This window comes from Terrapene carolina, unplaced genomic scaffold (genome assembly GCF_002925995.2).
Source record: "Terrapene carolina triunguis isolate 2854851 unplaced genomic scaffold, T_m_triunguis-2.0 Scaffold137, whole genome shotgun sequence".
Classification (NCBI taxonomy): Eukaryota; Metazoa; Chordata; order Testudines; family Emydidae; genus Terrapene; species Terrapene triunguis.
The window spans coordinates 25,059-35,996 of record NW_020664488.1 but is presented as its reverse complement, the minus strand read 5'-3'; the positions used below and the strand labels follow the sequence as shown (position 1 = coordinate 35,996).

Sequence of the window (10,938 nt, the reverse complement as noted above, 5' to 3'; positions counted from 1 at the left end):
GTATATAATGCCTGCATCTGTAACTTTCACTCTATGCATCCGAAGAAATGAGGTTTTTACCCACGAAAGCTTATGCTCAAATAAATCTGTTAGTCTTTAAGGTGGCACCAGACTCCTTGTTGTTTTTGTAGATACAGACTAACATGGCTACCCCCTGATACTTAATCCATGTTCTGTGCACAGATGCTCAAACCAAGCACTGGTCCGTTTGGCTCAGGTTTCTTGCTTGCTCATTTTGCATTGTCTTTTCTTCTGTTTCCCTTTCCTAAAATAAACCCCAAACAACAAAATGTAATCCTTTTTCTCTCTCTGTTTCCCACCTTCTCACTTTTGAATCTCCCAGTAGCTATGTTATCTGGTATAAGTGCCTTGAGCAAATGGGGTGTAGATCCTGCTGACTTCTCCACTGTGACTCTTCCTGAGAGTACACAGGATTGTGAGGCACCTCACCACCATCCACCCTTAGTGAGAGGAAGTCTTGTCTGTGCCTATTGGGGGTCAGTTCCCCAACTCCACTGCCCCTGGGTAACCCAAGCACTCCCCTCTAGGCTTATGCAGGGCCCTCTCTCTTTATAGGTTAGTGATAGGCACGCTCCAACCCTTGAGCCCTCTAAGCATCTCCCTGGAGTGTCCAGCCCCCGTTCCACTAGACATGCATAGTAGTCACAGATCCACTGTTTCCAAAGCATCAGCACACCCCAGCTTATCAGCTTCAATGCAGATCACTGCTCCGCTAGAGACACAGCACAGAGATATGTTTATAGTGAAATCAAGTAAGAGTTTGTTTAACAAAGTATAGAGACTCAAGTAATAGCAAAAGAAGATTTGCAAACAAATGGTTACATATAAAGTAAAATTGTATCGAGCATTCTAGAACCTAGACTTACTTAACTAGTTCTTTTCCTGGCCTATGGAACAATGCTCACCTAAAATCCTTCCAGTTTTTTACACCCAGGCATAGCTATGATCTTCTATTTAAGAGACAAGGCACACTGTCAATTTGCCTCCTAGATGAAAGATCCAGGGTGTACCTGCACTGCCAGTTATACCCCAACAATTCACTGACTTTACCCGTAAACAGGATTTCCTACTTGCTCTTTATTTCTTCCTGGAAATTCCCTCTCATGAAGATATTGCACTCTCTTGATTAGCATCAGGTTCAGTATGTAAACAGACCTTCCCTGTGAATCCACAATGACCAAACAGAGAGATAAGTGTCTCTTACCCCCTGCCTGCAAGGAATATGTTTGAAGTTTGTCACCTGCTGGTTACCTGCCCTAGGAATATAATTTTCACCATAGAAACATTAATTCCTTAATTATTCTCCATCCAGACACAGCACAATGATTAAGATGACAAGTGGGCTACTGGATCCCAGTAGAGATCTCAATGCCACTCTTTAGTGAATTATTATGTTTATATCCAATTTAGGGGATCCTTGTAAAATCCTATGAACCCTCCGTGCCCTCTGCCAGTTGATATATAGATGTCCTTGGGTATCCTGGAACAAACTACCAAGGGAAACGGCTGTTTCTCCATCTCTTGCATTCTTCAGACCAAGACTGATGCTTTTCTGGAAGATATGCTTTAGCCAAACACAAGTATTTAGTCTCCATGCATCAGTAACTAATTGAAATTCTTTGGCCTGTGTTACACAGAATGGTATCACAATCTTTTCTGGCCTTAATCTATAAAACCTTGGGATGCGCCCGCACAAGTTTTACCACCACAAGTGTGAGTGAAATACCAGTGTGGATACAGCAACACGAGTGTTATTTTGCAGTGTGTCTGCTCTCACTCAGGCTTGGCTAACTTGAGAGAAGTAATTTGAGAATCAATAACCCAAGTTAACTTTGCAGTGAAGACATAGCCTTGGTGGTTTTTAAAGTGCTTGTACACAAATGCTAGAAATCTAAATAATAAGATGGGTGAACTAGAGTGCCTTGTGATAAAGGAGGATATTGATATAATAGGCATCACAGAAACCTGGTGGACTGAGAGCAATCAATGGGACACAATCATTCCGGGGTACAAAATATATCGGAAGGACAGAACAGGTCATGCGGGGGGGGGGGGAGAGGGGGTGTGGCACTATATGTGAAAGAAAATGTAGAATCAAATGAAGTAAAAATGTTAAGTGAATCCACATGTTCCATAGAATCTCTATGGATAGAAATTTCATGCTCTATTAAGAATATAACATTAGGGATCTATTATAGACCACCTGACCAGGACCGTGATAGTGATGATGAAATGCTAAGGGAAATTAGGGGGGCTATCAAAATTAAGAACTCAATAATAGTGGGGGATTTCAATTATCCCCATATTGACTGGGAACATTTCACTTCAGGATGAAATGCAGAGATAAAACTTCTCGATACTTTAAATGACTGCTTCATGGAGCAGCTGGTACGGGAACCCACAAGGGGAGAGGCAACTCTAGATTTAGTCCTGAGTGGAGTGCAGGAGCTGGTCCAAGAGGTAACTATAACAGGACCGCTTGGAAATAGTGACCATAATACAATAGCATTCAATATCCCTGTGGTGGGAAGAACATCAACAGCCCAACACTGTGGCATTTAATTTCAAAAGGGAGAACTATGCAAAAAAGAGGGGGTTAGTTAAACAGAAGTTAAAAAGTACAGTGACTAAAGTGAAATCCCTGCAAGCTGCATGTGTGCTTTTTAAAGAGACCATAATAGAGGCCCAACTTCAATGTATACCCCAAATTAAGAAACACAGTAAAAGAACTAAAAAAGAGCCACCGTGGCTTAACAACCATGTAAAAGAAGCAGTGAGAGATAAAAAGACTTCCTTTAAAAAGTGGAAGTCTGCAGTGGTGACGACGCAGGAAAGGAAACAGAACGCCAGGTTTGTTGGTAGCCAGAGGGCTTTACAAGCCTCCTGCAAAAAGCCTCAAGCCAAAAGCCTCTCAGGAAAACTTTTCCTGGGGTTTTTATTTCTCTCCTTACTTTGTTTACAACTCTTCTTAGTGGTTACATCTTTGCCCATTCAGAAGGCAGGCAGGATACACGCAGTGTGCAATTATACAAGATAGCAAACTCATCTATTAAGCGCGTGAACAGCCAGCTGCAAAGGTACTATCAGGCTAGCCAATATGTTTTCCAAACATAGGCGCTAGAACAAGGTCACTCCCGCCTCAATTCCGAGGGAACAGTTTGCCGTTCTTCAAGGCTTATGATTAGGGAGCAACACATTCCTACAGAAGTCAAATCCTAGTGAGGCAAATAGAAAGGAGCATAAACACTGCCAAATTAAGTGCAAGAATGTAATAAGAAAAGCCAAAGAGGAGTTTGAAGAACAGCTAGCCAAAAACTCCAAAGGTAATAACAAAATGTTTAAGTACATCAGAAGCAGGAAGCCTGCTAAACAACCAGTGGGGCCCCTTGATGATCGAGATACAAAAGGAGCGCTTAAAGACGATAAAGTCATTGCGGAGAAACTAAATGGATTCTTTGCTTCAGTCTTCATGGCTGAGGATGTTAGGGAGATTCCGAAACCTGAGCCGGCTTTTGTAGGAGACAAATCTGAGGAACTGTCACAGATTGAGTGTCACTAGAGGAGGTTTTGGAATTAATTGATAAACTTAACATTAACAAGTCACCGGGACCAGATGGCATTCACCCAAAAGTTCGGAAAGAACTCAAATGTGAAGTTGAGGAAATATTAACTAAGGTTTGTAACCTGTCCCTTAAATCGGCTTCTGTACCCAATGACTGGAAGTTAGCTAATGTAACACCAATATTTAAAAAGGGCTCTAGAGGTGATCCCGGCAATTACAGATGGGTAAGTATAACGTCGGTACCGGGCAAATTAGTCGAAACAATAGTTAAGAATAAAATTGTCAGACACATAGAAAAACAAACTGTTGAGCAATAGTCGACATGGTTTCTGTAAAGGGAAATCGTGTTTTACTAATCTATTAGAGTTCTTTGAAGGGGTCAAACAACATGTGGACAAGGGGGATCCAGTGGACATAGTGTACTTAGATTTCCAGAAAGCCTTTGACAAGGTCCCTCACCAAAGGCTCTTACGTAAATTAAGCTGTCATGGGATAAAAGGGAAGGTCCTTTCATGGATTGAGAATTGGTTAAAAGACAGGGAACAAAGAGTAGGAATTAATGGTAAATTCTCAGAATGGAAAGGGGTAACTAGTGGTGTTCCCCAAGGGTCAGTCCTCGGACCAATCCTATTCAACTTATTCATAAATGATCTGGAGAAAGGGGTAAACAGTGAGGTGGCAAAGTTTGCAGATGATACTAAACTGCTCAAGATAGTTAAGACCAAAGCAGACTGTGACGAACTTCAAAAAGATCTTACAAAACTAAGTGGTTGGGCAACAAAATGGCAAATAAAATTTAATGTGGATAAATGTAAAGTAATGCACATTGGAAAAAATAACCCCAACTATACATACTATATGATGAGGGCTAATTTAGCTACAAGTCAGGACAAAGATCTTGGAGTCATCGTGGATAGTTCTCTGAAGATGTCCACGCAGCATGTAGAGGCGGTCAAAAAAGCAAACAGGAAGTTAGGAATCATTAAAGAGGGGATAGAGAATAAGACTGAGAATATATTATTGCCCTTATATAAATCGATGGTATGCCCACATCTTGAATATTGCATACAGATGTGGTCTCATCTCAAAAAAGATATACTGGCACTAGAAAAGGTTCAGAAAAGGGCAACTAAAATGATTAGGGGTTTGGAACGGGTCCCATATGAGGAGAGATTAAAGAGGCTAGGACTCTTCAGCTTGGAAAAGAGGAGACTAAGGGGGGATATGATAGAGGTATATAAAATCATGAGTGATGTGGAGAAAGTGGATAAGGAAAAGTTATTTACTTATTCCCATAATACAAGAACTAGGGGTCACCAAATGAAATTAATAGGCAGCAGGTTTAAAACAAATACAAGGAAGTTCTTCTTCACGCAGCGCACAGTCAACTTGTGGAACTCCTTACCTGAGGAGGTTGTGAAGGCTAGGACTATAACAGCGTTTAAAAGAGAACTGGATAAATTCATGGTGGTTAAGTCCATTAATGGCTATTAGCCAGGATGCGTAAGGAATGGTGTTCCTAGCCTCTATTTGTCAGAGGATGGAGATGGATGGTAGGAGAGAGATCACTTGATCATTGCCTGTTAGGTCCACTCCCTCTGGGGCACCTGGCATTGGCCACTGTAGGTAGACAGGATACTGGGCTAGATGGACCTTTGGTCTGACCTGGTACAGCCGTTCTTATGTTCTTATGGTTAAAGAGGGACCGGTTCTTCAACCCAAAAAGCATGAGTCTGAGGAAGTTCAGCACCCTAGGAATGCATTCCCAATGTCTGCCCAAGTCCTGCCCCCAGAGAGATGGGCAGTACTGTGTGGGTTATGATGCCAGGTATAGTGGTGTGGTGCTGGGCTGAATAGGGGTCTACTTATTCTATGCCACCCTTACTTCTCCACTGCTGCTGGCGGCGGTACTGCATTCAGAGCCAGGTTCCCGGCCTGCACCTGCTGCTCTCTGCCCTCCCTTCAGAACTGGGCAGCTGGAGGGGCACAAACTACTACAGACATAGATACATTTGAGAACCACTGGTTTAAAATATAGAAAGGTCACAACAAAAAACTTCAATGGTCTCAAACTTGCACTTGAATACAAAACCTTAACAGTGACCTCCTCTGCTTTTGTATCAATAGATCAGCATCTTCTTGTTACACATTCCATGCACTTGGGATGTTCTTCTGCCTTAACGCTGCTGAGATCATTATGTCAACCCTTGTGAAGAGTGTGAGACTGTAACACGATGCAGTCAGTTCTTTGTGTGTATATCTTATTCTCATTTAAAAGTTAATGTTGTAGTTATGTTCCTGAAAAATGCGACTTTAAGCAAAACGATGTTAAGTGAATCCAATTTCCCCATAGGAATTAATGTAAATTAATGTAAATGGGTGGGTTAGGTTTCAGGGAATTTTTTTTCATCAGACAAAAGACTATATATATATATATATATATATATATAAGTTTTAACAGTATAAGTTTTAAACAAACAATTTAATACTGGCACACAGCGATGATGATTGTGAAGCTTGGTTGAGGTGGTGAAGTCAGAGGGTGGGATATTTCCCAGGGAATGCCTTACTGCTAAATGATGAACTAGCAATCAGCTGAATCCTCATGGGTTAACCCATTGTTGTTAATGTAGTCTCACACTCTACAAGGCAGCACGAATGGAGGGAGGGGAGACAGCATGGCAGACAGACACAGAGACACACACCGTGTGTGTGAGAGATGCGCATTGCCCCTTTAAGTACACTGACTGCAATCTAAGTACACTGCCTTGTTAAGTAGATCCGCAAGTTGAGACAGTAGCTGCTGCCAGGAAGCTTCCTCCGTCCTGAGCCCTGTCATGTCTCCCCCCACCCCTGCTCTATGGAGATATGGGGTAAGCGGGGTGCAGGAGCAGTGGGGAGGGGGACACCCTGACATTAGCCCCCCTTCATCCTCCCCCGCACAGTCAGCAGGAGACTCTGGGGAGCAGCTCCAAGGCAGAGGGCAGGAGCAGCACAGGGCAGTGGGGGGAGGGACAGCTGAACTGCCGGCAATTGATAGCCTGCTGGGCGGCTGCCACACAGGGAATTTAGGGGAATGGGGAGCTGATAGGGGAGCTGCCAGTCCACCCTGGTTCCAAGCCCCACCAGCTAGCTTCAACGGGCTGCTCTTCCTGCAAGCAGTGGACAAAGCAGGCAGATACAAAATGATGTTATAAAGGAGCATTGCACAACTTTAAAAAAGCATGTTCTCTAATTGATCAGCAATGTAACAATGAAACAGCGTTAACTGGGACAACTTTAAGTGAGGAGTTACTGTACATGAAGGACAATGCTCCATGTTCAGCAGTGACACATCTCCTGGCAGATGGAGGGAACCTTCACCAAGGGGTCTGTGTGATCAATAACTTCCAAAATCACTCCATTGACTCTCTTGTAGACTTCTGTAAACTGAATAGCTCTAGATGCTGTGGAAGCAGCATGGCACGTGCCTGTATTCCAGTAGCAGGTCTGCCCATTGTAGTTGGGGAGGGGGAAACACTTTCACTGACATAAAAGGGAACACAAAATATTGAGCCAAGTTCTCATGCAGAGTGGATCTCAACTCAGGTTTCTGCTCTACCTGCATGTATGCAGAGGATCTCTTTGTCCTCTGTTGCTATAGTAGATAATGATGAACTGTAACAATTAACATAAAATAGTTAATTACATGTTGCTTTAACTTCCCATCCAAGATGCATTATAATACAGACACACACAATGCAGTCACTATATAGTACTTCTTAACAACTGCTTTCACCAACATACAGAATTTTTTAAAAATTTATTTAGTTAGGCAAATAGCCTTCCAGACTCAAGAACAAAGAGCCTGATCACTTTCATACATTTTAAAACACAGACACTTATAAAATATAGTTCAAAGCTCACTAAAGCTGCTTCCACACTGAGCCTAGTTCAAAGGCACATTACCTGCAACGAATGGGCAGCCTTTACCCAGGATCTCCAAGAAGAAACAGATCAGCATCTGTGAAAGGAAAACTGTTTAACCATCTAGTGACTTTAAAACTGGAATCCAAACATTAAAGAAACCACAGTAACTTCCAAGAAAGAAAGACAATTCTATTTTTCTGTGATATACAGGAGGTGGTTTACACCCTGATCCTCAAAGATTTTAAGGTGCCTAACTGCCATTGATTGATGATATCTTTGAGGATCTGGGCCTTAAATACTCATCCATAACAGTAAAAGGCTAGACTAGGGCAGGGACACAACTACAAGAGATCTAACTCAATTGCTGAAAAGTCCTTCTCTCCTACTTGTTGTTTGAATATACTGCTCTAGAGGCTACTGTCTGCTTTGGTTTCTTAAGCTCATTTTACCAAGGTAAAGGCAAGTCTCCAAGATAATCGTCTGATCCAAGAAACCAAAGTATAATGACACACAAAAAGTAGCAGCAATTGTAACATGAAGCCAGATCCTTAGCTTGGGTAAAACTGTTGCAGCTCCATTGAAGCAACACTAGTTTACTTCAGCTAAGTAGTTAGCTGAAGATCAATATGTAGACCAGTGGAGAAGACACAACACCTCCAGAACTAAGCTTACCAGCAGGATGAAAATTCGGAAGCACTGACTCCTGCCTGGAAATCAATTAACCTGAGGTACTTCACATGTTTGTATTGGACACCCAATGTGTTTGTTCTTGGTTACAAATGTTTGTTCTTTAACTTATGTATCAGCACATGAAAGACACCTGCTAGGTCACATATAGTTTGTTCCCTAGGGGCCATTGCAGGAAGTTTTCTAGTGCTTCATCCAGCCTAGTTTTAGTGTTTTCAAATATTTAGAAATGGGCAGAAGTGCTATTTTGGCTTGTGTTTTTTAAGAAACGAGGAGGCAGTTAAAACAGCAGCATGCCACTAATAATGGCTCATCTACACATGGAGCTACACTGGAATGCTTTAAATTTAAAACTTACCTTATCCTAGAATAATTTTCATGTGTCAAGATGCCCAACTGAACCTCAGTAACCATGTTATCATTACTCTCTCCCACTTCCCTCGTTCTTTGTTGATATACTCATTTGCTGCATCTTGTCTCAAAGCTAGATCCTGCAGATACATACACCCCCACTAACCTTACTCACATAGTCCTATTAACTTCCAGTTGGGCTGCTCACATGAGTAAAGTTACTCACACAGACCTTTGCAGGATGTAGGCTCTTCAAGGTAAGAGACTATGACAACTGCACAGTGCCTAGCACAATGGGGTCTGACCCCGATCAAAGCCTTTGGGGGCTACCATAATATTTGTGATCAGAACTCAATACACATTCATTGTTAGTCACTGAATTTAGCATTTCCTACTGCACTCCTTCATCTAGAAGTGCATATGGAATCCTGTGGGCCCTGTTAACAATGAAAAAGATCCCAAGACAACTTGGGTTATAACTTGTGATGCCAATCAGTAGGTAGTGAGTGTTACATTTCAGTACCCTTCTAAATATGCTTATGCTATCCAGATTCATAGCAGTCTGTAAAAATAACAGGAGTACTTGTGGCACCTTAGAGACTAACAAATTTATTAGAGCATAAGCTTTCGTGGGCTACAACTCACTTCTTTGGATGCATATAGAGTGAAATATATTGAGGAGATATATATACACACATACAGAGAGCATGAACAGGTGGGAGTTGTCTTACCAACTCTGAGAGGCATCCGAAGAAGTGGGTTGTAGCCCACGAAAGCTTATGCTCTAATAAATTTGTTAGTCTCTAAGGTGCCACAAGTACTCCTGTTATTTTTGCGGATACAGACTAACACGGCTGCTACTCTGATAGCAGTCTGTGACTCCTGGGGACTGGCTCCTGGATCTCCTTGGGAGGGGCGGGGAACAAAGGGTGTTCCAATTCAATATTGGGAGAGAAAACAGGAATATAAAGCTATAATTTCTCTGTCTATACCCCAAGAGGCTTGAGAGAACCACTGCAGGGTCCCAGGGGAAGGGACTGCTTTGCAGACACGCACCCCTGTCCTGTCCCCAGTTTAACTAAAAACATTTCCCATCCCCTGGGGCGCCTTCTGCAGATAAAGGCTTCTTCTGTGAACTCTCCCTGATGCACCCCTCTGCTCCAAGCCTGGCTCACACACCGAGCCGCGTCAACCTGGAGAGTCCAGAAAGCTGTACACACCCTAACATGGGGGCTCCCGCAGGCTGCGCTGCTGGGTGTGTTGCGGGGAGAAGGGAAGCTGTGGTTTTTGCGTCTGACTGCCCAGTGCTGGCCACACCCTTAAGCCGCCTGCGCCTGCCAGGGATCGGGTGCACCCCCAGGTCAGGGGGAACCCGCAGAAGGGTCGCTGGGGCAGATCATTGTGAAAGGGCCGGAAGCTCGGCCCGCAGAGGGAAGCGCTCAGGGCAGATTTCCTCTCCCCGTTGTTCTGGGGAGCGCGGGTCTCCTGCACGGCCGGGGGCAGGAGAAGAAAAGCACCAAAGAAACTTTCCTAATAACCCTCTTCCCAGCGCTGGTCCCCACCATGCGATGGGTGGGGCGGGGCATAAAATATCATAGCGGGGTGCAAAGTCCCAGCTCGGGACGGGGTGACCGACTAAGAGTGAAACCGAAAGTTAAAGACACGCCCACCAAACAGCTGGCAGCCGGGGCAGGAAGGTGCCAAATCGCCAACAGCTGATCCGAAGCTAAATTGTAAATGGAGCAACATACACTTACCTCAGCTAATAGCAACCCTAGGGCAGGGCCCAGGGCTGCTAAAGACACTGGTGAATCATTTCCGCTGCTTACCCTCCCCGACAGCGCCTTGCTCTATAGTCCCAGCTCCTCCCCAGGGCAGGTCTACATTAACCCCAGCCCATCAGATCAGGTTTCAGAAGGGTAGCCCTGTTAGTCTGTATCCACAAAAACAATGAGGAGTCCAGTGGCACCTTAAAGACTAACAAATTTATTTGGCATAAGCTTTGGTGGGTTAAAAACCCACTTCTTCAGATGCATGGAGTGAAAATTACAGATACAGGCATAGATATACTAGCACATGAAGAGAAGGGAGTTACCTTCCAAGTGGAGAACCAGTGTGGACAAGGCCAATTCAGTCAGGGTGAATGTGGTCCACTCCGAATAATTGATGAGGAGGTGTCAATACCAAGAGAGGGTAATCAATTATTGGGAGTGGACCACATCCACCAGACTCCTCATTGTTCCTATCAGATCAGTATATCTTCAGCACTCGGGGTGGGGAGGGGGGATTTTTCACACCCCTGAGTGGGGCAGTTAAACCCATGTAAGACCAGTTATACACTACATACTTCGGTATAACTACATCACTCAAGGGTGTGAAAAATCCAGCCCTGCCTCCATGACGTAGTT

The 10,938-nt window shown here is 43.6% G+C and overlaps 1 protein-coding gene across 1 annotated transcript in view; it reads right to left on the bottom strand.

Annotated features, from left to right (window-relative positions):
* LOC113406759 overlaps window positions 1–10,361 on the bottom strand; it is a 38,160-nt gene extending 27,799 nt beyond the window's left edge. The window contains exons 1-2 of the mRNA XM_026653392.1: window positions 10,288–10,361; window positions 7,532–7,586 (exon numbers count right to left, since the gene is read on the bottom strand). Of these exons, the coding sequence (XP_026509177.1) occupies window positions 7,532–7,586 (55 nt within the window). The 5' untranslated portion in view covers window positions 10,288–10,361. The remainder of the gene's footprint in view (window positions 1–7,531; window positions 7,587–10,287) is intronic.
* Window positions 10,362–10,938: the final 577 nt, after the last annotated feature.